We start from the raw sequence: 27,869 nt of genomic DNA on the forward strand, positions 1-27,869 counted from the left end.
ACGTTAATTTCCCCGCGAAAGCATCCTATTCGTTGGTGCTACAGCTCCAACAAGAGGAGGGCCGTAAATCGCTTGAAGAGCCCTCGTATCGGCCGACACGGCGCTGTGGCAGGGCTCCAGTCGTGCGGCCCCGTCTCCCGCTTGTTGCGGTCGAAAGCCGAGAGCAAGGAAGCCAAACAGGCTGCGATAGCTCTCGAGAATCGTTTCATCAATTTAAATAACGGCCCGCAAAAGCAGAGCCAATCGCCCGAGTGGAGCGCCCCCTCTCTCCTCCTACGGCCATTTGCTCAAAAACGCTGCCCCTTTATGAGATGAGGGCTTTCGTGTGCCAGCTTTTTGCGAAAAAATGCCGCGAAGATACTTCTTACAGAGGTTCCTGCTTTTACGCTGTATGCTACTATCTCTACCACACATATCCACAGTATGAGCATGTTTTACAGTACATTGTGTAGCAAATTGAAATACATTCTTGTTTTTACAGCATTGTCCTGTATTCAACAAACTCTTACAATGTCCTGTAAAAGTTTATATTGCATATTGATCGAGATTAATATGTTGTATGATGTATACTATTGCTGGGTCTCATATCCCCGTTCGGTGTGTTTCCTGTAAATATTGGAAAATGTGGCATCTAATCTGGATACAATTAACTCGAGTTGGGTTCGCCATCAATAGAGCCTGCTCTAAATGTTTGCATTCTTATGGTCGGCCCTGAAGGATCAAGGTAGAGCGTCTTGCTTCCACGCAGGAAATCAGAGTTCCAGTCCCAGGGTGAGCGTGGTGCTGATCACATCACCTCGAGATCGTGAATATGTTATGCCATCTCCCTTCTGTCTATGTGCCTTCATGGCACCTTACCTGTAGGATAAAGACACCCGGAATGTGGTGCTGGCGAAACTAAGGAATGTGTGGAATCTGTCGCCATTTAAAATTTAACAAAAGTTATTAAACTGCACATAATATATATATATATATATTTCTATGCATACATGAACTATTTCAAGTGTGAAAAAGTCAATTTTAATGGCTTTAGCGCAGTGCATGTTTACTCAGATTTGTTTTACATTAACAATATTTGTCTCGACCTCGACGGAAGCACAGGCTTTGCTAATAAAAATTAAATCCTCGAAGCTGTGGATAAGAAATTCCTTACACCCAATCTTTACTCTATCTGTCTAAGGCATTTGGTACCGTTCAGACAAATTACCGCTTTGAAAACTGCAGTATTAGTTTCTTCGAATGTGCTCTAAATTAGTAATATTTTGCCGGCGCCGTGGCGGAGTGGTTAGAACAGTGCGCTACGACGCCAGGGGTCTTGGATTCCAATCCCGGCATGAGTGTTCTTTGTGAGTGTCCTTGCATCAATTTTTTTTTTTTAAAAAAAAACTCATCCTCATTTTTGCGATTAGTCAGAAATGGCAGAAAAGCGAAGTAAAATAAACCAAACCAATTAATCAATTAGTAATATTTATATCTTAGTATTCAAAGTCAACATGTTAGCCCATCTCATTTTCTAAATGCTTATAAAATTAATTGAAAAACTTTAAAAGGTAATCAATTTACCGTTTCACAGGAAATCTATCCCAGATCCTTTATTGTTCCCGATTTATATTTCGGATCAACCCTGAGTTAATGAATAAAGTAACGTGCGTTCATATGTTGATAATGTTCATTGAATCCCACACAATATGGCATTAATATGAATATAATACAATGGTATTAGTGCAATAAGGAACTGTTCGGGATTAGCCAAAAGTGGCGGAGAAGCTAAGTAAAATAAACCAAATTAATCAAAGCAATAAGAAACTGGCATGATGCAAATTGCCTTAGTAGCAGGTCATGTTACACAGCTATTAGGTCAGAGGTATTAGTTGCTACATCCCGTAGCGATGCACTTCACAAGTACACTTACCTTGTAAACTCAGCAGAACATGATATGGACATCTCCGGGTTCGGGCTGAGTTAATATGTTCCTTCCCCTTTGATCCACTGGTGAAGTTCCATGACGGCCTCGTGGATGTTCTCCTATTCCTGCTCTGAACTAAGTATAACGGCTTTTAAATAAAGAAAACAGTAGTCTATTCTAATCTGGCTTTATTAGAATATTAAATACACTCGTATACTAAGTAATACAACCTAAAGACAGACAATTCCGACCGTTATCCGTGTGAGATACGTACGCGAAAATGCCCGCGATGCGAAGCAGCTCATGCTTCGCGAGATCTCACAGAAAAACTGTTAGGCGTCCTATGGGAGACGGTTACACCTTCCCACTTCTACAGTGGGACCAGACACAACAACATTTATATTACCAGAAATTGGATATGTTTGAACAGTAAAATATTAGAAGTATACATTCATCTGGCACAGTGAATTTTTATATGCCGTGGCAACAATGCAAGCAGGAACGCGTGATCTTCTACTCGACAAAAGAATTTAAACAAATCAACAATGCAAGTAGCGTCTGCCAAAAACATGAACTTCAAATGAATATAAGGAATTTAACTTAGAAATTAATAACTTCGGCTTCAATTCACTGATGAAAATGAAACTTATAACAAACACTCCTTAGAACATTTAAATGAAAATCAAACGATTAATGTTGAATCTATGTAAATTGCTTAAATTTGCCGCTATTCATACTTGTAGATATATCAGTGTATAATCACAGAGTAAGGAATTTTATACTTAAGTATAAAATTACTTACTCTGTGGTATAATGTTAACGATTATAAAGGCGGCCATATTGGAAAATTCGCTGAAGGCATTAATATAATATTTATGAATATATATATATATATATTAATTATTAACTGTATAATACGTGAAACTATATTAAGCATGAGATAATAATATAATATATAATAATATTCGTATAATAATAATAATATAAAACCACGAAGTAATGTCCATCTCGGGGTCATTACATAGTTCTTTCAAGTTCGGAGAGACAGTACATGTAAGTAATTATGATGTCACAACCGACCTCCGTGGCTAGCACAGCACAGTTCGATGCCTTGTCTATCCATTACTAGATTATTGTAATGTGCACTCTGTCAGAATGAAGCAGAAATTCCAAAATTCCCAACATGCTTTATACGGTTCATAATTAAGCATATCGTCTTATGAGAACCGGAATATCCGTATCATATACACCTGAACATGTACAGAAAACGCCTACTTCCTACATAGTGCCAAGTATGTTAATTTCTTACGTCTGGTAATCCATCCTATTAAAACACTTACACAACTATCAATTTCTAAATATATATATTGTCAGTTATTATAAATACAGATATCTCACGTTGACAGGTTTTGCGTGAATTAATTGTCACAACTTGAGATCAGTTATCCTTTCCTTGCAACTTTTGAATCTTGTTTGCGACTATAATGATGATAAATGTTTAATAATGAAATAAAGGAAGGGATTTATTCGAAACATTCATATCTTCTTGAAATTCAAAACTATGATATCTCGTGGGGCGATAATTTTAATCCACCCAAACTCGAATTTAGGGATGGGGCTTGCTAGGACTAAAATTCTGACCTTCCGTCTGCAAAAGAGGAGAAATGCTTTGAAAAGGGGCACAGAATAAATAATATATTTGAAACGTGGTAAAATATTTTAAGATGCAACTAACAATCTGATGTAACTTTGTTTTCTGATCTCATGTCAGTTTGTTAATTTGTTTGTTCTCTTAAGTTTTAACTTAAATAGGGAGTATATCGGGAGGCCTCATGATGTTGTTAGCCCAGACCCTCAGTTATCTGAGGCCCGTTTACCTGAGTATTTCTTACACAGCATTATGTTTCATACGTGAGAGGTTCCTAACTCTAAGAAGGCAATTGAATAAAGTTGGGTGTGTTCGAATATCCAATGAACATAATTAAAAAAGTTTTTTGAATTAGAGATGTGAAAAGTACAGAAAAACTCGGAAGAGAAATTATATGTGAAGAAAGTACATTATTATTATATTAAACTACTTGTAAACATTAATTAACATAAGTACAGTCCTGTTCAGATAAAGCGGCATATTCTTGATCTGTCCAACCTTATAAAACGTACCACGTTATGTGAACAGGGGTGTACCTATTTGTTACACGTAACAAGCTTTATCAACTTTTCAACTATGATTTCCGTAGTGCATATTGTGAATGTTATGTAATTCAATAAAAATCCTGACTTACGCACGTCCTCCTTAGGGGAAGAGTTGTCAATTAGCATGTTTTCATCGCACGTGCTCTTGTCTTCCTCCAGATGGAGTTCACAGCGGACACCCTGAAGCTGAACCTCATCGACCTGGGAAGGACAGGCAGCAAGCTCATCACGGTGGCCGGGAAGCTGGACTTCATGTGCCAGGAGGTGGGGGCCGGCGACCCCGTCACCTTCACCACCAGGGACTCTTCACTGGTAAGCTGCCACGGATGTATAGTATTTGGCGAAATATCACGTCTTAGATGTAAGAGATAAGGTCACACCAACCTCTTTAAGGATGTTTCTTTCGTGATTATAGAGTTGTTAAGTGTTTTAGATGAAAATAAAATTCATCCCATCTTTGAATAATTGTAATGCATATACCATAAACGTACGTTCACGCCAGGGTAGTTATTTTAAAAAGAAAATAGAATTTTTTTCAAGACGTAAAATCAACCCCAGGAATAATTTGAAACCTTTTTTCTGCAGTTTTTTTTCCGAAGTATTATTTAACAGCCATTATTCTTTTTATGCCCAACTCTGACATGAAATAATCTGTAATCTTTTGTGCTCAATGGAAAAAGTGAGTGAATTTGTTGGGTTATATTACATATATTTGTTTTACATTATATTTTATGTATATTTGTTTAACACTATATTTATTTTATATTATCTTATGTATATTTGTTTTATACGTTATTATAGAAGACTCGGTGTTCGAGCGTGTTAAGTGGTTGACTTTCGATTTCGCCACCGAAGTTCCCTGTTTCGAGTCCCACTCTGTGCATAGGTATCTGTTGTGAGTCTCACTTCATCCATTTAATCTAATCGTCACTCATTCTCATCGCCACAATTAGCCAATAGTAACACAAAAGCGACGCTAAGTAACAAAAATACAAATACTTTTTTATTATACAATATTATTTATCATAACGCGTATCTCCCTCGGCAATCGAACATATTGAGTGTTCGACTAAAAATCTCGCGACCGCTGGTTCCAGGTACAGTCAACGGCAAAGACAATGGTAGGCAAATAATCCACCACTACGTTCATTACTTTTTAATTCTACATCGTGTGTTGTTTTAAGGAATGAAACTATGTTGGTTCGAAGCAGCCATTGTTCTCTGCTTATTGACGTCATTATTTCAATTAATTGTCATCACATTGTGTAATACAGACCGGATGAAAATGGTGGTGGACAATTCGCCTACTGTTTCTTTCGACGTTGGGTGTACGAGTCCCGGCATAGCAATGGATGCTCCTTTCTTAGCGTTCTTTTATCCGTTTCATCTAATTATTGGGTCATCCTCATCGTCACGATGGGCACCCACACGGGGGTTACGTGGAGCAGGCCGTACCATCAGGATTAAAATCCCTCAATAGTATTATCATTAAATATCAATACATAAAACAGTTTGTCCTCACTCAATACCCAGTCGAAACCCTTGGGCCAAGAAACCTGAAAGTTTAAGGGTGTCTTTCTCTTGTGACGTAATCACTCACTAAGAAGGTATTTTCCGGAATTTAACCCCAACGCGGGTAAAAAGAGGTGTTAAACTTTTTTAAAATTTTGATAAGTTTAAACCCAAGCTCCTGAAGCTAGAAACCTATGTCTTCTTTAGACATAAACCTACGTTTACAGCCCAAACCCCTGGCCCTGTGCACTGTAATGGATAGATTCCTTTGTGTTTTGCGGATATCTATAGGTGGAGTAATAGTGATAGTTGGAGTAATGAAAATGCCTATAATACGTACAATTAGTTATTGCATAAATGTATACTTCGATGTTACAAAGCACGTTTTATTCTTAACAAAAACAGTAGCTGCACTAGAAAAAATATTTTCAGTGCAGTAAATTGTACTGTGAAGAGAGTTGTGGTGCACGTCATACGAGTATTTCTCAGTATTGGCTTCTGTCACTCACCCAATCCCTATTTGCAAGTTTTAGCGGAGTGAGTCGTATGGGAAAATTGCAATGCACGTGATCTCCCTTTCAACTTCACGTTATTTACAAACCATAATTGTAGAGTTCTATCAGAATCTACAACGAGCTATTTTCTATCAACTTTGAAAGGCAGTTATAATAACTTTCCTTATATGGTATAAGTTGCTTGGGGTTTAACATATATTTTTATTCGATATGTTCTGGGTGTTTGTATCTTAAAACCTCCATTATTAGACTGCAAAAATGAAATATTCAACGAGAATTAGATTTTATTAAGTATAGCATCTGATGCTATCGTTCATGTTAGAAAGAAAATAGAAATCATAGGGGTTCAAGACTAGGTAATATATATGATCAGTAAGAGTAAAAATACGTTGTAAGCGTAGACGAATTTGTAGTTTGACATATCATTGCATTTAAAGGGAATGAACCTGCTAATAGGGTGGAAATTCAACGTAAGGAAAATACAAAATAAAGCTGTGCCTGTAACCAGAAGCATAGTAGAATTGATAGCAATAAGATTAACGTACCGAAATTTAATGACTAATATTTTATTGAAATGTCTTGATTTTGCGTGCTACTTGAAATTTCATCTTGTGACAATTTTTAAAAATTGTTTCACTTATTCGAGTTACTACTAAAGATAATTCTCATTTGTAATATAATTTACAAACTTGCAAGGGCGCAACTGAACAAAGTCACATTTGTTTCCGTTTAGAGCGAAATCGTCTGTCCTTCAGGTCTAAAGCTCGCTCGCCTTGGGCTCAAGGGTCTCTGTCTGCAACATTGTTCAAGTGCTTCTTATGCCTTCGACGACAAGATTCTCTTGCAGCAGGAGTCTCAAGTCGGATTATCTTCTTCGGGCGAGGACTTAGGCAAACATTAGCTAACGTGTGAAGGGGATATCCTTCAGTGCCTGACACTTCCAAATGACGTCAAGCTGAAATTCTGGTGCTAATCACATGGGCTTTACTAAGCACAAAGCATACAACTTAGTAAATATTTATCACATTGTGCAAGAACTTTGGAAGCTTTGGAACTTCCTTTCATGTATAATAATGCTGTACGCCATACGAATACGAATTAGCAGAAGCAAAATGCTTTTTGTTGTGGTAAAAGTTCGGTTTGAAGCACATTTAAGGTAAATGCCTCAATTTTCGACCATGTACCAGTAATCGACAGTCATTTTTAAAAGTCAAGGCAATGTGCAAGCCTAGCAATGCGGGGAAATATTTTGCAACACTGTACAACCCCCGACTTCTGTCGTGTGAGTGTGTCGTCTGTTATCGGGATAATATTGTTGGTAGCGCAAAATTTGACTTGTTTTCTTGGTTTCCTTGTCAGTTTTATTAGAGGTAAGTGTAACTTATTTGACATTTAATTCTTTTTATTTCTGTTTTCTTTTTTTTTTACCATGACTTCAAGATAATGTGCTTGGACATGCGTTACTATTTTTGAGAATTTAAAATCTAAGACATTGACTAACGAATTTATTAACCCTATGTCGAACATTGGGACACACATATCATGCTCCAAAGTTCGACACTAGTGTCGAATACTGGACACGCTAAATAAAACTAGTTGACATTACCAATGCCCAGTATATATGGAGTGAAAATGAGTCACGTCTAAAATTCAGCTTCCAACGACACTCTGATCCAGTGTTCGACCACCTTCTGTCGATTACTAGTGTATTTATTACCTGTCGAAGATTGGTGAACGCGTTTAGATGTTGTTGTTGACTCCACGTAATACTGCTGACATTTAAAACTAAAAGAGGTCGATTACTGTTTTCAAGTTTTGGTGTGTTGTGCAGGAAGTTGTGAACAGCAAGATTATAGTAAACTGTCTTAAAAGTAACTACACGTCAAAAACGGTTTACAGAAAATTAAAACCTTTCTTTGGTAAATTTTAAGGACATCGAGTGTATTTTGGAAGTTAAGAAATTGTGAAACACTATCAGAGTCCAGAAGTTTTAATTTTACTTAGGATTTTATGTATATTTCTAATTTTTTTGTAATTTTAGGAGTTTCGTCTTTAAAAATGTCGTTTCTGTATACAAGAAAAAATGCCGTAAAATGTACATATTTCCTGTTCTAAGGAATATTTTATATCGTCATGCATGGTATAGCAAGGCTGTTCTTCACTTATTAAAAGGCTTGTATTATTTTTCAAGAAAATAGAAAAGGTGTCTATTACTGGAACATGGTATGTCGATTACTAGCGTGAGGTGTCGAATACTGGTGCATTTTCTGAACTTTACAAAACCAAGAATTATGATCACAATTTGCAATGAAGCAAGAAATAAATTCTTTGAAATGTTAAAAGAAGGTTTGATTTGTATGATAGAAGTTTATTTTTAAGTAAGATAATTTAAATATCCAACGTAAAAAATATAAACTGATTTTCGTCACTAAGTGATCGAACACTGGTGCATTTACCATATCTAGAAATATATTTTAGAAATAATTTTGAAACGGATGTATAGTACACTGAAAATAATGAAAAAATTAGCTGACTGGAATCAGAAATAAATCTTTCACTTGAAACTGAAACATTCTGTTTCACTTATATTTTGGATATAATGTCACCATGACTGGCTACAATTTCTTGCATTTCATTTTTATCCTAAATTAATGCCAGTGCTCACCATACAAAATCTGCCTCTGACCAGATTATGAAACGGAGGATCTAGAATATAACGTAACACATCAAGTTGGTAGGTCCTCCCCGATGGCGTAGTGGTAACGTCGTCACCTTATAATCAAGGGGTCCCGGGTTCGATACCACTTTAAACTGTAGGTCAGGTCCAGTCCCGATTAGCCTTTTTGTGCATAAAGTGGACTTTAAACAACAAATCAATCAATCAATCAATCAACATCAAGTTGATATGGCTATTTCACAGGTAATTAGGTTAATCAAATTTCGTATTTATAGCTCGAATGGCTTTTACGATATTACAATTAGTTGTTCTATCAATTAATTCCTGACACAAAGGGAGGGCCAGTATAGATATTATGTCACGTTAGGCTAATGTTTCCTAGGTTCTGAATTTCTGTGAATTTGATCGCTGGAGCTTATCTCTTTCTAGTATATCTATCTATAACGCTAAATCGATTTTAGCCACACACGTCCAGACACACCAACATAAAACCGAAATAATTAATGACGGTTTGGCTACAATTTGACGCAATTTTGTTTGTGTAGATGATGTAGTTTAAGAGATACCGATAATTGACGCAAGCGGACGGACAGACGGACTCAACGCTAAGATTGCTTGATTCAGCTTTCCTTAGCAGTACCCTATTCGAATCAGACATGTCGCAAGAGTGAAAGAGAAACAGGACAAAATTTGTATAAAGTCATTTATGTTCAGATAAGTTATTTGGAACTGGACCTACAGTTGAAAGTGGGATCCGAACACTGCACAACGTGTCTCCACTGGCAATTGAACCTGTTATCCCTTGATTACAAGACAAGAGCACTGTCGGACAGGCACTAAGAAGGGAGGACGATACGGAAACAAATCTGAATGAATTTCAGTGAAAAATAGAAGTTTGTTTGTTTACAGATTTTTATTAACTAACGTTTGAGTCCCGATTATGCTATAAATTTTGGTGTGAGGCAACCTCTGTAAATTTTCCTTTTATTTGATTACAATGAAGACATCGTAGCACGTTCCCTGCCAGGGTGGTTTCACCTATTCCTTCCTCCTGCGCCAAAGTGGTTATTGGATTTTATTTGGCAGATTCGCAAATTTTGCTTTTTTCCTGTAAAAAGTAGAACAGCCAAGACACTTTTTTGTGCACTCGACTACCCACACCTTGTCGGTCATGCCTTATGCACATCATTGTTATACTCGTGACCGGCTGCGAGCTAGGAAAACAAAGTGCAAGCCACATGTTTCGGTCATAATGACCAACATGGCGTGATTGGTGCGCGTCAGTTTCGGTCATTATGACCGAAGTGGCAGAGAAGGTGTTAGATTTTTCCCCTCTTGGTGCAAGCAGATATGATATGAACATTCTTTTAATGTAACGAACATAAGCCAAACTTTGATTTAATTGCTACATTTTTAACAGTTCTCCTGATTTTGCAAAATGCTTGATCCGAAACTTATCACCACTTAGTTTCCAGCGTTCCACAAGCCAAGCTTCTTCTACGTTTCATTTCCTCCTGATTTTAAGAGCATTTCACGAGGCATCTTCCAGTGTCATTGTATTTCCATAAACACGCTCGGCGCCGGAGTCCCACCCAAGCGAATGAGAAATGGCGTTATTAGGCGTGGCATCAGGAAACTTTTTGGAAAGCCAGGAGCGCTTTGTCGATTAGAAAATACGGAGCAGAAGCCCCTCACTTTGAAGATCCGATAGAAACGGAGCGGAGCTGTCGCAGTTACATTGCAATAAATTATAGTTTATCGTTCTGCTACGGGAGCTAAATCCCCCCGTTCCCTTGGCGTTATCTGCTGCAAGAAAGGGTCGTGACAAGTGAAGTTTCCTGTTCGCTGTGCTCCGAAACACTGGAAACGACAAAGATATTAATTCCGCGTCGCGTGGAAGGGAATGCATTGGACCGTGCGCTTGGCAGGCGAGCTCAAAGACGGATGGAATTTACTTTTGAGAGAAAAATGCCGCAACACGTCAGAGTTCGGAGCTTCCGAAAGCCTTCCTTTCTTCCCTGAGAGCGGCGCTAACGACTCAACAGAGATAAAATTGCTCCTAATGTGAATGTGTCTGTGTAAGAGCCAATTCTCTTGTTGCACGGTGCGCCTAAAATGAATCCATGCTGATAATGCATTGCGAAAATTTACTCATGAAGCAAAATAAATATCTGAACTTGCTAGATAATTACGTTGAGGAAGACATTGAAACTCTCTCACTGTCGTTTCTCATATTCTGCACTTCCTACGACGAAAACATAAAGTCCAAAACTGCAAAAGTTCAGTACGCTTGATATTGTTGTCTTCATTTAAACAAGTACATGTATTGCAAAAGTTATTAAATTCACAAAATGTGATTTTCACCCACAGGCGCGGGCACACGGACATGAAATCAGGGAGATATATATTCACACGGTTTACTGTGTTATCTATTGAGATATTTTAGTGCCTCCTGGATGGAGTAGTGGTAATATCGTCGTCTTGTAGTCGAGGTGTCCCGGGTTCGTACCTGGCGAGATACATAGTGGTTCGGATCACACTTTAAACTGTGTGTCCAGTCTCGATTAGCCTATCTGTGCATGAAGTGGACTTTAGCCTGATTTGATATATCACATGACCCCCTGTCCATTTTTTTTAGTTGAATTCAATATGCGACCAACAAAATGGCGGACCTCCGCTTGACACACACAATTATGGTTCTCCCTAGGCATAACCTGTTTCTATCACAACCAATTATACCCAGAATAACTCCTTTACATTTTGTAGAGGGCGTTATATAAGGGACTTTGACTCACCCTATATAATTTCTACTTTATTTTATTTGCTATTATGATATTCATGCACCTGTGGCCACTCCTCCCAAATTGCATGTGGAAAAATCAGTCGAAACTAAGTCATATACGTAGATTAGTCTGATCCAAAATTTGGAAAAATTCCAGTTTTATTAAGGGTAAGGGCGCCGATGGACTTAAAAACACCCCATTTGAATTTGGGAACCGAGCGTCATTTTTCGGCTATGTCCCATTTGTTTTTATTTTTCCCATAAAGATTGCACGCCTAGAATGTAGGCATCTTCGTCGAACGTGCGTGCTCTGTGATCCTCAAAGAGTATGATCTCTTAATTGTTTCAAACTTGAGCTCAAGGGTATGCAGAAGGTCATGGAAGAGTCACAGAGTATATATTAATTGCAGAAACAGATTTGAAAACAGTTGCTAAGTCGGTCGAAATCTTGCCTTTCTACGGCGCAGGCCCAAGTTTGTCTCCTACAATGACCACCTGCATAATATTTTTTAGAAAACCTACTCGCCACTGCTGCTACTCTTCTTCCCTTCCCCTACTTCGCTACACTTGAGAAGGAAAATGAACCAAGATATTCACTGGCGCCAGAGCCTCCTTTCAAAGCAGTCTCTCTTCTGCTGCCGTTTTCTAATTCCACCTTCGCTTGCCTGATGCAACACGTACTCTTCGTCCAGCTTCATCATAAACCTTGGTCTTCATTCTTTCCCAAAAAGAATTTCTCATCTTTGATTCCGTCATTCCCATGACATCCTGATGGGAATTGTCAAATAGTTCATTCACTGTTTTCGCGAACGTCGCCACTCTCGCCAGTTGTTTCGTGGTTCTACTCTTTTCATGCTTACGTGCGTTTCGCCATTCGTGGTACAGAACTGATAGCCTTATGAGCATGTGCCATCAGCTTGATAGGTAGGCCAGCGTTCTGACAATGCACTGTCATCTTCTCTGACGTGCCAAACGTAGAGTCTCTCAGATACTTCCAACAGCACTTCAAGAAGAACATCCGATTTCGCAGGATTTCTCCTTTTGAATGCAGCTTGTGATCCTCGAAATCTTGCAAGACACGACTACTTCCCCTCCCCCGTCAATGGCACTTTTACACGTTGCATGTTCACTTAATGAAGAAGATCCGCATTGAAAGGAACGCAGACACGCACCGAAGTCAGTCTCCGGCAAGTTGCGTATTAACTGCACTCAATTGGCATGCGTTCGCTTCACAGGCGAAAAGTGGTTCTCTCTCTACCACCCAAAGACAGAGTTAGTCTTCTGGTATCGATAGAAGCACATGGTTGGTCATTTTCAGTGCCAGTCTTCATTACGATGCTAAATCGTCGTGTTCTGATTCTTTCGTGATCTTCTGCATATCTTTGAGCTCAAGTTAAAAAATAATTAAAGTGGTCAGACCCTTTGAGGGTCGTAGAGGATGCCTACATTCTAGGCGTGCAATCCTTACGAAAAAAAAAGTAAAACGCGTGGAACACGACAGGAATATATCGCTCAAGTACCAAATTTTGTGTGGGGTGTCTTTAGGTCAATTGGCATCCAACCGGGGGTGACTTGATAAATTATTTTCTTTTGAGAATTTTGGACCATGCTAACGTGCACATACACAACTTTCTTTTCACATAAAGACATTAATGTAAACACATTGTATGTGTGGAGATATTCATTCATAATTGGTACTCTTGTAAGTATTGGTATGACCTTTAACTGATGAATCTCCGCAAAATACTACGATTGATTTATCATTTTTCAAATCTCTCATGATATTACATGATTTTGAATTGTGTAGCGGCGAGTTCGAGGACATCGGGGGAGGGGGGTTACAGTTGCCGGCCCTACATTTTGTTCTTAATGCTAAGTTTTGTCTACAAAAAGAAGTATACTGTCCTCGCCCCCTCAATTTCTACACCCAATCGCCACCACTGATTGGATGCAACGATTTATAAGCTCAAAGGGAAGAATGTCGATGCACCTTACACGACTCACAAATTGGGCAGCCATGCACTCAATTTTCTACAAAAAAAAGAACCTATGGATTTCAACTTACTGCCCATCAATTTCAATGTAGTCAATTTGTTTCATTTACCCAGTCTCTATCCTCTTTATCTGAAGGGTTAGTTCTGGAATATCCCATGTCGGAAAGTCCCGAGAAGACAAAAATAATTCGTTCTTTTTTGCTACCGGCTCAGTGATGCCATCACTTTGTTAAATCGCTCGTAGCAAATTGGTTTACAAAAATCAAAGAGCACAAAGTTGCCTTGGGACAGAGAGGGAATATCAAAGGCAGGGGTTAATGTACTCGTCGCCAGAAGAGATGTTTCTACCCACAAAGGAAGCAAGCTGCTGCATGCACAAGGTTCCAGCACAAAAATAAACTCATTTCGCGCTATGAAAATTGCATTCAGAACTTCCTGCCGCAGAATAAAGTTAAATCACACTTGTTACTTTCTTTTGGTAACTAACTGCCACTTGATTTTTAAATAAATTCAGCTAGGCATACGCATTCAACAATGGTCTCTTTCTCGTTTTGCATTCTATTCTCATGGAAGTACTAAGATGACCACCTGGAGAACTTCCGATAGCAAAAAGTAAAGTTTAACTACAAAATTCAATTACTTTTCAGTTGAGTTTTTTGCCGGAGACGCTTGAGTTGTGTTTACGCTATTCAGAACATCTTACCTTATTTCCTGCATTACAGTGCCATTAATGCTACGATAGGGAAAGGAAGTGAATTTAGAATCAAGATTATCATAACTTGGCTATGCTATTGCTTTTGATCATCCTTTCTATTTTCACAACATTAATACTTCAGATGTAAGTACATATTTTGACTTTAGTATACAGTACTGTATAGAATATGATACATAGTCTATTACATTCGATTTAACTACCTAGGTAAAATATAATTCTCTTCCTCACTTCCAAGAACACAGTTTGGAAACTTGAAAAATGCACGTTCGGCCAGGACTTAAAAGTGGGTCTCGAGCATACCATGGCATTGCTCTTCCAAATCCGCCTGAATTTTGCTCAATCTGTTTTGTGTGGAAATTGTCCTAACCAATAACACTACCACGAGATCTGTTGCCTTTGATTTACGAGTAACATCGACCGTACCAGCCGAAAACGAACTTACATTGTAATGCAACATAATTTTCATATTTTAATTAAGCGTGAAATAAGATTACAGAGTTTGTAAAGATATATTTGCATCACCATGTTCATTCTCTTTGTTTTACACAGTGATAGCTGTGATATTTACATAGTAAGTAATGAAAATAGTCACGGATAAATTTACCGTTCAGTATGTGTCCACCCACTGCGCATACCTGTCAAACAATAACAATGCAACATAAAATATCTCCATTAGTCCATCCATGGAATTCAAATAATAAGTAGTCAGGAATTTATTTGAATATTTCGTCATGTCAAAAAAATCTCCATGCTACAAATATGATCCCTGGGGAAATTAAAAATCAAACAAAATATCTACCAATTTTATGCGGTTCTCGGTCCTGTACGATTTGTCTCATGGTCATCAGTCAAAACTTATCGCTACATATTAATTAATCAAAAGCTACTACAGAGCATTCCCTGACATACGCTACGAGACTCGATGGCAAGCGGCCTGGCATCAGCGCTTGTCTTTTCCGGTGAACGGGTCCGCGACAGTCGCTAGAGTCGGCTATTAAAATTACAGTTTTCATATTGTGTACTAACCTTGACTACAGAAGGTATTGAAAATGATGTTCCTCTGCTGCAACACATTCCTGGCATGTCCGAAGGAAATTGGCATTTACACGTGCAAGTTCGTCTACTGTAATTCTCCCGATTTCTCGTACAATACTCTCTTTTAACTCACGGATGGTGTGCGGATTGTCTTTGTATACTTTATTTTTTAGATTTCCCCATTTTTCTTTCCACTTTTATTCAGAACTGACCCGGTTACTCTAAACGTTTTTACGAGGTTTAATATAGTTGTCCTATATGGAACGGGAACACCAGGAAATTTCGTTGCAAAACATCGTCGCACTTCTCCACAATTCCTCTTTCCGAAGTAACACTCGACAAGATAAATCCTTTGTTGTAATGTAAACTTTTGTGGTGCCATATTAAGCCACAATCTTCAACACAACTTCCGAGGGAGGATTATACTGGCGTCAGTCTGCAACTTCAACAGAAAGGGTAAGAGAGCGAAGGCAGGGAGAGCGAAAAAACAGACTGTAGTGTGCGACTGTCGCGGACCCGTTCACCGGAAAAGACAAGCGCTGATGCCGGGCAACTTTCCGCAGTCTCGTAGCGAATGTCAGGGAATGCTCTGTAGTTATGAGAGGATAAAATTTAATGAATTTAAGATTAATAAAATGCCAATTTGATGTAGTCTTATCAATGGCGGTTGTTCTGTTTAGCACCCTACAGGAACTCAAAGATAAAATTTGTTTTTTTTCTATAAAAATAAACTAGTTTTTAGCGATATAAAAGGAGCTATTTGTGAAGATCAAGAATCAATAATTAAAGAATTATCAATATTTCAGTTTCTGGTAAGTTCCCTTGGTATGTATCTCGCATCTAAATAGTAAAGTAGTTTTATTGCGCTAATGAAACGCGTGCCATAAAATAAACATACAACCTGAGTATATATGCAAGCACTCTAATTTATTGCGTTATCTTGAAGCTGAGTAAACACTATTGTAGCGACTAATGGGTAGACTTAACTCCACGTTAAGTCCTGGATTTCTGCCATGCAATCATAGTTATATTTTTCTGCTATTTTTCTTCTCCCATGAACATGAATGCGAGAGAATTCACAACCCACGAAGGTATCATGTAGACATTTACAAAATTTACAAAATACCTACTGTTATGAATTCTTAGATGTACTTAGTGTGATGATATAACGGCACCGAAAAAAAAAAAACAAGTGTGGAGGCAGAGGGGGGAGAGATTTTTTTCTGAGAGGCAGGTACATGTAAAGTCTAAATACTTTACAAAGATAAGTATTTGGGCTCATCACTTGCGGGGGGTAGATTAGGAAACAGACTTATCCATCCGGGGAACGTCCACCCCCCGTTGTTCTACCCGTGACAATGTTACCGATATGGTATTTTATAGTCTGCATATTTTTTACCATTTGCACCTGTTTTCTTTTCCATCCATACTTACCAGTTACTTTTAAATAATAATTATATTGCAATACTTTCGTTGAAATTCATGTGTGTTTTAGCAATTCTACGCGTAAAAATTCGTAATTATTGACTGTATCCACAGTGGAAACATTTACGACGATTTCTTTATAAAGTCCACTTCATGCACATACGCTAGCTGGGACTGGAAGTATACTTTTAAGTCTGATACAAATCACATAAAAATTACAATGCATTACAATGTAGAAAAAATGTGATAAACATTAGTATTTTATCAAGATTGTAAAAGCACTGATGTAATGATTTCGGATCAAACAAATGAGGAAGAGTGTTTGTTCTGTCTACATTAATTTTTCTTGATGATGTGTCTTACTTCTTACAATCGCCAGTACTAAATTTAGTACAAATGAAACAAGCAAATATGTTTCTAATTAGCAATGTTTCAGCTTTATTTACGAGGCTATCATCAGAATAAATTATTTCAACTGACACATCTCTACTTAAAACATTATATCCTTATTTGATTTGTATTGAATAAAATTGTATTAACTCTGTTGTATAGATACAAATGCAATTTGTTTGTCTGTCTGTGTGTGTGTGTGTGTGTGTGTGTGTTGTTCCTATTTAGTATCTCAATATCTCAAGTATTTATAACACTCTAAAATGATATGGTGTTCGTTCAATACCTGTTTTATCCTTTTCCAAATGTAAAATATTTTCATTGTTAAAAATATTCCTGCAAACTTGATACACGAGTCATTTTGATCATTTTTAAGAAACACCTCAACTGTTTTGCGTGACTTTTTCCTAACTAAAGTTATGAACCTTTTATGCATTTAAAGAGTTAACTAAATAGCCATTGCTTTTTATATACTCATGAATACATGCACTTTGTTAGCATAGAGGTTGTGTGTTTATAAAGAATGGCATGCTAGACTTTAGTCTGAAGTCAATAAATGGAGAATGGTTGTGTTGATTTTGGTAACTTGGTGTTCATCTAATTTTTCAATGAACGTTCTTTGTTTTTCTGTATATTTAACATGTTCTTGATTTACCCTTAATGAATTATGTATTACGTACATATAAAGAAAAAAGGAACCTTCATGTGTGATGATAAGCTGTGTGCAGCTGCTTTGCATTTTATATATTACAACGTTATTTTTTACCGTCACTTGATACGGATGAGTTTATATCGCATGTAGGACAAACTAAGCAGCCAAGAAAGCTTTGGTTCTTGTTTGTTTGTCATATAAAAATTGAATGCTTTAAATTCTTTGGAATTTTCCTCTTTTTAACTATTATTTTTAATGATAACTATGTTTTCTGATCTTGTTTTTTCTGGCCATGATATCGTGTGCTTTTGTCATTAGTGAGCACGATGTTCGGAACTATTCTCACCTTCAAGCATTTTCCTCTTATTCATAATATTGAGTCTGTTTATTAACGTATCCTAGAAGCTTAATTTAAATACCCACAGTATTGGATAGGAATTACTCTTATCATTCGGTCACATGTAATCTTGTGAGGGAGTAAGGAGGTAAATTACGAAGAGTCAAACATATTATTTAATCTGTTTTATTTGTAATGAGTTAATTATATTTCGATGTTATTCCTTCAAATAGTTATAAAACTGTGCATATCAACTGCATTAATATAAAATCCAACATGTATCGTGAAAATTAATAGCACCCGTAATAAGTTTGGCTTTGGAGAGTTTAAATGGGATTTGCAGCTAACAAATGCATTTCAAAGAAAGGTGATATAGGTAATTCTACTCCCACATTACGTGGGAATTTTTCAATTATGTATTTCGATTATAGTAATATATATTATGAATATTAAAGAGAATATACTTTTATGTTTATCTTGGAATATTTCATTAATATTAATCGTGCACTTATACTTGAATCAATGTTTTGAACGACATTTTAGTCCTTTGCTTAACTTACTGGTAACAAGTAAAGTAATAACATTTTGTAAATATCAAAAGTACATGTTAAATATTCATATTTGCAATTGACATGCAATTTCATCCCGAAAATTTTTGTAATATTTCATAGTTCCGAAGATCGTCTCATACAGAATCAGTATGTCTGGCCATACAACGTGTTTGACATGGAACCTTTGGCATCATTAGATTAATATCACTGGGAATATTTACGTTATCAATATTTGTGTTCCGCATGTACATAGATCATTTGTTTATCATGCGGTTACAGATAGCAGAACATCAGTGAGCTTTATTTGGATAAGGTGAAGAACATGACAGGTAGCATATTTAGTATGAGAATTGTGTAAGATGCATTTATAAATTTTTACAGTATATTTCAATTAATGACGATATGCTGCGATGGTGTTCCAGATGTCACATGCGTTGAATTGCGAGATGCATTGATTCCCTCTATCTTTCCTTCCTCCTCACTGTATGCCTGAATGGAGAAGGAATAGATGCTAGCACTTGTCATGACGTATTTAGTAGATGATAGGTAGAAGTAGTCTGACTGGCTTGTCCATTTCTGTCCCAGGCTCCGCACCCTGAGGGCGTGGCTACATTTACAACTCCAGACTCTTTCCTGGTAAGCTCCCACTCAACTATCATTATCATGATATATATTCACATTTAAGCACTGACGTAAATTCAAGTATTTTTTTCATGTTTTCAGAGTTATATTGAGCTCAATTTTAGAATTATATTGTGTATTTTGCTTAATTATTTGAATCGTTTGATTTGTTAACGAGGGCCAACTACATTTACTGGTAAAAAAAGTAAAAAGTAAAGTGTTCCCCTGTGCATAGCACCACGCCATGAAGGCGTATAGGGGGTGTGGGGGTAACGCCCCACACTTTCTTGATCCGGTCGTGAGTGGGGGTGATGTGATCAGCATCACGCCCCTGACCGCCTTTACCCCCCAGGGTTTCCCCCAGGTACCCATGTTATTCGACGCTGGGTGGGCGCCGGGGCCACATTTACTGGTATAAAAACTTAATATACTTTTATAAAAGCTACATAATAATGTAAAGTATACGTAACTTCCAGTGTATGTATAAATAACTTTCGCTTAGCAGTAATTATTTTAAAAAACTATAAACACGCACATACTATTAGTGTGCTTTATGGAAATTCATAGACCAAGTCAAGCGAGAGTATTTCGAACTTACGTGGTGACTCGTATGTTGAATGGTCGGTGATTTCGTGAAAATTGTAGGTATTAAATGAGGTAGGGTGTTGATAGGTGTTTTTAGGAAACATTTTTGGTTCGGTTCACTGCTTCCGAATGAACAACCTAAAACGAAGCCTATTTGAGTAAAAAAGCTAATAGTTTAAAAACAGAATAAATCGTAAAAAGAGGGGAAAAGTTTCATTTGCCATCACATGAAAACAAATAGGCACGTCAAATGTTGTTTATTTTGGAAATTAATGATGTCACACTAGAGCTGCATCAAGGGGTAGCTACTTCGTAAATTACAAATAGAAAACTAGATTCACTGAATCATGGTTTAATAGGTCCAATAATTTCAAGCAATTTTAGTATTGTTTGCTTTGTTCAAATGAACAACTAAAAACTTATATTACAATTTTTTCCTTAGAAACAAGGTATTATTCTGCAGCGAAAAAATAGACTAAAATTTATCAGTTCTTTTCTATTTTCTCGACTCAATAATTGCCCGTCTATTAATTTACAGATGAATGAAGTGTTTATAATACGCTCTTAACCTGTTACAAAATTGAAAAAAATGTGTACATAGAAAAGTAATAATTTAACCTCATATAATTCGGTAAACCATGCCCAAAAAGCTTGAAATGAAGAAATGTATGCAACAAAATGTGACTCAATTAAATTTTCTAATGAGAAGCAATGCGAATGTACGTACAATAAGATCGCCAATTGACTTGGTCTTTATTGATCCCCTTTGTAAATAAATAAAAAGATGTATCCCTGGGTACCTCATTTCAGACTTGCTTCAGTGCGTTTTAGTGGAGAGGTGTTGGTAGTTCATTAAATGTTTTATCCATTTCGAAATCCTGTAACACGTTTCAAAGTTACAGACCCACACTGTACGATCAACGCTAAAAGTTCTGATTAATTATTTCTGAATCTCTGCCATTGTTAAAGTTGCTTTTATTTAGTAAATTGGATATATTTGTGCCCCATACTCTTCGTATCCTTTTTCTTTCCAACATATACAGTAGCATGGTTCCCACATTAGCATTTCACCTGTCAAATGACCATTGCTACTATTTGGATAGGATTTCTCAGTCTCTTCTATTCATTACAATCTCTAAATATTATCTCGCAGTGCTGGGGCAATAACTACTAGATTGCCAGGTGATACTCGTTCTTACAAATCTTGTATTCTTTTCTCGATGATATACCTACTATTCATTCTCCCACGTACAGAAAAGTGTTGAATAACTAAAAACGGCATTTTGCAACTTCTAGGATCTACTTCCGTACATGTTTGGAATAAACATCTACATATTGCATACATTTGCGAAAACATGTTAAGAAACAAAATCTGGATAAATGAATGCATGAAAGCAAATACATTTGGATTTCGTTTGTATCTGGAGTCACTCCTATTCCATTTCTCGATCAAAAATTCGTTTTATTGGTGAAATCTACGACCATATTTTTATTGTTGGGTTTTGGGACTTCCAAAATAATTACTTCCCTTCAGTTTTGTTTCCTCACATTTCAGTTCTGGTGTTATCTTGAGGGGCTTTGCCTTATAGCTGGATCCAATTCTGGGTATAGTCTTTGGAAATTGAAAATGTACCATTAGATATATTTCATCACCGTCGATTTTTGCATTTCGGTGTGTCCATTTGTTCCCCTTTCAAAATTTACTGACAGTCTTCTTCCGAATGCTCTTGTCATGTTTGTGTGTGTCGGCAAGCTCTTACATGCGTATCATATGTTAGAAAGTGCGTTATAACACCAAATTTTAAAATTATTGTACGTTCATTAAACGAAATGCTCCAAAATTGATTGAGAACAATAAAGGAAAGGTGAAGTTTGAGAGACATACAGTTGCAAATAAAAGTAATCATAGTTCTGTTCAATATTATCCAAAGCAAGGCAACTAAATAGTAATAGTAGATTTACAATATTCTATTGGAAATTATCATTAGGTCTCACCCCCTACATTATTGGTATCGTAGTGTTCAAAGAAAATTAATCCTCATTCGTAAGGATGAAAATTTTCAAATATTACATAACAACAATAAACAATTCAGCAGTTCTCTATATCCGAGATAATGCGAACATATACGAGTGAACTTAATTAAAATAGATTTAACAAACACTACTCTTTTGATATAACACATATTTCGATACGCTTCACAAAACCAATGTAATCTCCGTGACAGATGTTGAAGTAAATGTTTTGGCTTCTCGTTAATTTTCTCTTATATTCAATTGATGTTTGCTTATATCGTGTATTAGTTGCAACAATGCACTTCTCAATAATAGCGAATGTGGAGTACAAAATTTGGTATTGTCATCTTATTGTGTAAGGTGTTTTAGAAGCTGACAGCAGAATCAAAGAGTTGTATATTAAATTATAAATAATAATCTTTTTATCGAGTTATATCCCCCATTTTGGATACTTATAATATTATCGTAATTAGCCTTACTTGATGAGTTGACAAGATTTTTGCACCTTTTAATGTTGCATGAATTGAAAACGAAAGGAATTTAATTTAAAGTAACAGATTAACCGTTCATTGTATATATAATGAGATATTTGTATTAACTGTATCGATTTGCATTCAATTTGCTATTCTCAAAGAGAGTGGATTTCTAAAAATGGTACTTGGGAGTGTTGCTCTTTTAATTCAAAATCGAATATACATTTACCAGGTACATTTAAAACTAGTAACAAATGGAAGTACTGTTACTTTTACCTTTTCCTCTAACCTTAATTGTGAATAGCTTGCTTCTTCACTGTGCATGTTATAGAAACAGGCTGGTTTGTTACTGGCTCCAAGAACTGCAGCTTCTTTTAAATAATTTTGAATGTCAGCTTCTGCATGGCACAATTTCACCTGTTGTTCAAATGTTTAAACAATGAATTAACCATCTTATGACTATAACATTTTGAAGTGTAATGTGACAATATTACTTGTAGCTTTATAATGCTTTATAGGTTTAAGTTAGTAGTATAAGATTTCGTTAAATTTGAAAAACAAGGAGAAATTATGAATAAGGCGCAGTTAAAACACGTGTCGCAATTGGTACTGTCATTAGCTTTATGTATTTTTGGAAAATATGCTGACGATATTTTTTAAAGCTAACATTTCACTTTCATTCGCTGAATTTCATCTAGAATGGAGATAAAGAAATTAGCGTGATTTAAAAAAGATTTGTGTCTCAAGTTCTGTTGATAATATTTTCTGTAGTTCCATTCCCAGCATACTTCATTTTGGCACTAAAGGTTAGTATGTGTAACTATAACTTTTGTTACTTATGTGAATAAGTTATGATTGGGAACTCGGTATCAGAACTAATGAAAATAATTAGTAGAAATTCCACTATTAGTATAGTTATTGTTATTTCCTGTGAGCACATCAGTTACAAATTAAAAGGAGAAAGGAAGGGAAATTATTTTTTCCTAATTCCAGAAGGGGTCAAGCACTTAGGCTATTTGCAGCCGTCATATCATACGAGGCCAAGCCTCCTATCAACAAATACATTAGGTAAGGCCTATCTGGAATAAAATTAACGCACAGTTAAACCCCTTACAAATACTACAATCATTACATTATCTGTCCATGGTAAAAAAGCGATGTAGAAAACAAATCGAAATCTTCATAACTATCATAAAATCTGGTGAATGATTATGATTATGGCAGTGTGTCCAGTCGCCAGAGTCTAGTTAGCCTGCAGTTTTCATGGTGTACCGCGTTGAATAGTGATTGATGGATTCCGTGCCTTTCGAAGACGTCACCTTTTGCACTCCTCTTGACAAAGTACTTGAGTTTTGAGCCATTATATACAGCAGCTACCAATACTGATTTCTATACTTCATGATATATTCGTAGTAGACACATTTCTTTTTTGTTATATTGCTCAAGACAGCTAGCAATAAGTTTGAGTTTGAAGAACAAAACAATGAGCCTTCTAGAAGCAAGCCACTACAACTGAATGTAATTTCAATTTTCCAAAATAAAGTATAGGAATTAGACTGCCACATTGAAATTATTAGCGCTGACAAATTTTGTATGAATCACAAACTAGAAATCTGTGATTTTGACACAGGGAAACAATTGTTAAATAAATGTATTTTAATGTGCCATCTTAATGAGCCTCTCACAATATGGAATTCCTCTTAGTAGATTTTCTTTCTGATAATATTCACATTCCTTAACATATCAACTGTTTGAAAATTTTCCATAATTGATCACACTTGCAGGCCATTGTGAAGCAATTTAGATGGCCAAGTAAGTATTTTAACTATTATATTTATCAGGAAGACTGCCATCATACAACCATTACGTTAATTATAAAATGAATTACTTATAACGAAGGTTCACAAACGAAAGTGTGGTCGAACGTGCGAATAAACGCTTATGTGTAATGAATGTTTAGCACGCTAATTTACGGGGGCTGAAACAATTAGGCATATTGCCTCAAAGCTCTCCACTTAATCCTTAACTCCCCGTGGGCCAACAGCCCTTGAGACACCACCTACTGCCGGTCTCACCCCCACATGTCTCTTCAGAGGGGGCCCATAATCCAAATTGTTGCGGGCATCCTTAACTTAAAAAAACACAAACAATTATATTTTTGATACTTCTGAAGAGAAGTACACTCGTGACAGTAAACATATTTATTTAATGGTACTATAGTAGAGTTTTGATTTTCATATCCGATATATGAGGCTACAACTATTGCCAGATGCTGAATGGTTAATAAAGTAAGAAAGCAGGGCGTAAATAATTTTTTGATAGTTCAAGATAATTCTTTAAGAGAACAATATCAGAAGATCACAACTATGTTAAAATTATATATATATATATATATATATATATATATATATATATATATAAAGTAGATGTAAGAAAATTAGGGTTTTATTTGCTCTTATTGTGAATATGCAAAAATGTCAGTTCATAAACAAGCCAATATGACATATTTATGTTCCGAAGGTTTTGCCGCCGTGGGAGGCCACGCGGTATGGTGCCATTTCTTTGAAAATCCGAACCAACGAAGCGAACGGCCTTCTGATGTTCAACAGCGGGGGCAGCTCTTCCCATGTAAGTATCTCTTGACTCTTCTTCAGCAAATGTTAAATTGAATATCCAAGTGAACTCTAAATATAATGAATCTAATTATATACCCACGTAAGTGAATCCAAGCGCACAAACAACACGCATATTTATGCGATTCAATATTAATTTTGATTTTTTTTTCATTCAATAAATTAGCATTGATGCTTCAGTATTTGTTTCAGTAGCCCGACAGTTGTTGTGTATCTAAGCACAACCTGAGAGAAACAGTTCTTATTTAACTGTGAATCTTGTGAAAAACTTTTAAACCTATCAAAAGCTGGTAATATTGCAAGTTCTGTCTCTGTGAATTATCAATTACTCCAGTCTATTCTTCTGGCTTCACGTTGGAGGCAATATTGAGTATTGTGTACAGCTAATCTTTCGTGCTGCACTTCTAACGACGCAAATATGGAATTTACTGAATGTGAAGAGTTAGTAAATTCCATTTAAACATAATGTACTATATGTATTGTCTCGATTGGCTCTTCATTCTATCTTCAGGAGCCAAACAATTCATAAGAAGGATACAATTAATCAACATCGCATCACTTTATCCTACTTATATTTCAGACATTCTCTCTCTCTTTCTTTCTTTATCATAATTAATATCTATCAGCAATCTCTCAATTAACAAGTATTTCTAGCAACTTTCATCAGAGGTTAAGGATGTTTGGAAAAAATATATAATAGAGGATGACTTTCATATTGAAATAAGAATATTTAAATACCAGTGTTGTGTACTTATATTAAGCATTTTAGTTAATTTCATATTAATACTTACTCGAATCTAATGTGCACTAAAAATTTCAAAACATTATATCTGTATATAAAGTTAATTTTGTTCAACGGGTTTTTGTTATGAATATAAGTTTATCGCAGTTATAAAACTATGTATTTATGTTAATTTTTAAAAACTTTTATTACAATATAACACACTTTTATACAAAAATGGATTTATACAAATAATTTTACTACAGTATAACTTATTTCGTATGCACACTCAAACATTTTTCAGAAACAAATTGGAATAAAAATATTTATTTTTAGCGTGCACTCAACACTGCTGAATTTCTATAAAGTGCATTTCTTTCACGGTATATTTACTGGTTTTTGTATTGACATGTCTGTGTCTGAGTTGAAATCCCTTCATTCCAGGGCGATTTCTTTGCATTCGAGCTCCTGGACGGCCACGTGTACCTTCACCTGGACCTCGGATCGGGTGGTGTCAAGGTGAAGGGCACCACCCGGCGAGTGGACGATGGCTTCTGGCATGAAATAGCGCTGAACCGCAGCGGAAGAGTGGGAAGAGTAACCGTGGATGGAACGGCGGCCAACTTCATAACTCCAGGTCAGTCCTTGCCTCCTCTTTAACCCTAAGCGCTTTCACAGTTTCAGTGCCGTGTAATTCAAAATTGATTTCAAACAGACTTGATACGTTTCAACGAACATTGAATCTAGTCTTGACCAGATAGCAAACCTATTTATGTGAATGTGTATGTGTCTCGCCCGTGTATTGACTCTGTTTACGGTATACCAATCATGTGAAGTTGGCAGTACTCATAAATAAAATAAAAAATTAGTGTTCGGAAACCAGTGCAAAATATGTGCTAATTTGTACACGTTGTGGATTTGTGCTCACAGAGTTTGGCAGGATAATATACCAACGTCATACAAGTGTAACCACATCGTCCAACCAAAACCAATCCCACTATTTAGTGCAAAATTTGTGAACGCTAACTTGGGATTTGTGCATGCATTTGTAAGAAATTAGAAGCATTGGAATTACTTATATCAATATCTCGCCACCATGGCCACTTGCTTGAAACGGACCAAGCCCAGTGCCAATATTTAGTTTATAATTTATGCACGCTGTACAGGAATTTGTGTACGCTCCTATAAGAAATTAGAAATCCCTTATAGAAACGTGCACAAATTATGCACTGATCCCTGGCATAGTTCTTCATGTGTCTGTTAACCAGTGGTGTCGCTAGTTTATTGTCGCAGTTGTAACACTTCTGGAGAACAATCAATTACTCGTCTGAACTGAAAATAATTTCTAAGATTTCTCTCTCTCTCTTTCTCTCTCTCTCTCTCCCTCCCCCCCCCCCCCCCCCGTGGCGCTGTAGTCGCAGGGATCACAGGCACAAGAGAAGGGAAGCGAGAAGAGGAAACAAATGATTGTGCACTTTATTTCGCGAGTTTTCCGGGACATTATTATTTTGGTTAGGCTGTAGGTATTGTTGTGGGGCGAAATCCATCACACTTTGTCGTTAATTAATTAATAGGAAGAGGAGAAAGAGAAAGAGAGAGAGAGAGAGAGAGAGAGAGACAAGAGAAAGGGAAAGAGGAGAGAGAGAGAGGGAGGAAGGGAGAGAGAGAGAGGAGAGAAGAAGGAAAAGGAGAAGAAGAAGAGAGAAAGAGAGAGAGAGAGAGAAATCTCTCTCGTCTCCTCTCTCTCTTTCTCTTTCTCTTCTTCCTATTAATAAATTAATTAACGACAAAGTGTGATGGATTTCGCCCCACAATAATACCTACAGCCTAACCAAAATAATAATGTCCCGGAAAACTCGCGAAATAAAGTGCACAATCATTTGTTTCCTCTTCTCGCTTCCCTTCTCTTGTGCCTGTGATCCCTGCGACTACAGCGCCACGGGGGCATTCTCGATTTTTAAATAACGTTGTCCTCTACAATAAAAATCTCGACGTCGAAATAACAAATGGGTTTGATTTCTCTCACAAATGCTGCATATCTCTGAGTAAGAAATACAATCAATGCATATCAAAGTCAATATATAATTAAATTCTGAAAACTAGAATACTAAAAGTAGGAACTTTCTGAATTTTATTAGA

The 27,869-nt window shown here is 36.6% G+C and overlaps 1 protein-coding gene across 2 annotated transcripts in view; it reads left to right on the forward strand.

Annotated features, from left to right (window-relative positions):
• The window catches only part of Nrx-1 (Neurexin 1), a 743,918-nt gene that overhangs the window by 626,759 nt on the left and 89,290 nt on the right, over positions 1-27,869 (forward strand). The window contains exons 7-10 of one of the 2 annotated variants that reach the window (XM_083118572.1): positions 4,259-4,411; positions 19,270-19,320; positions 24,897-25,004; positions 26,175-26,367. In XM_083118572.1, the coding sequence (XP_082974698.1) occupies positions 4,259-4,411; positions 19,270-19,320; positions 24,897-25,004; positions 26,175-26,367 (505 nt within the window). The remainder of the gene's footprint in view (positions 1-4,258; positions 4,412-19,269; positions 19,321-24,896; positions 25,005-26,174; positions 26,368-27,869) is intronic. The other variant, XM_083118573.1, reaches the window with a different exon arrangement.

The sequence above is a fragment of the Lepisma saccharinum genome, chromosome 3, assembly GCF_977018435.1.
Source record: "Lepisma saccharinum chromosome 3, izLepSacc3.1, whole genome shotgun sequence".
NCBI lineage: Eukaryota > Metazoa > Arthropoda > Insecta > Zygentoma > Lepismatidae > Lepisma > Lepisma saccharinum.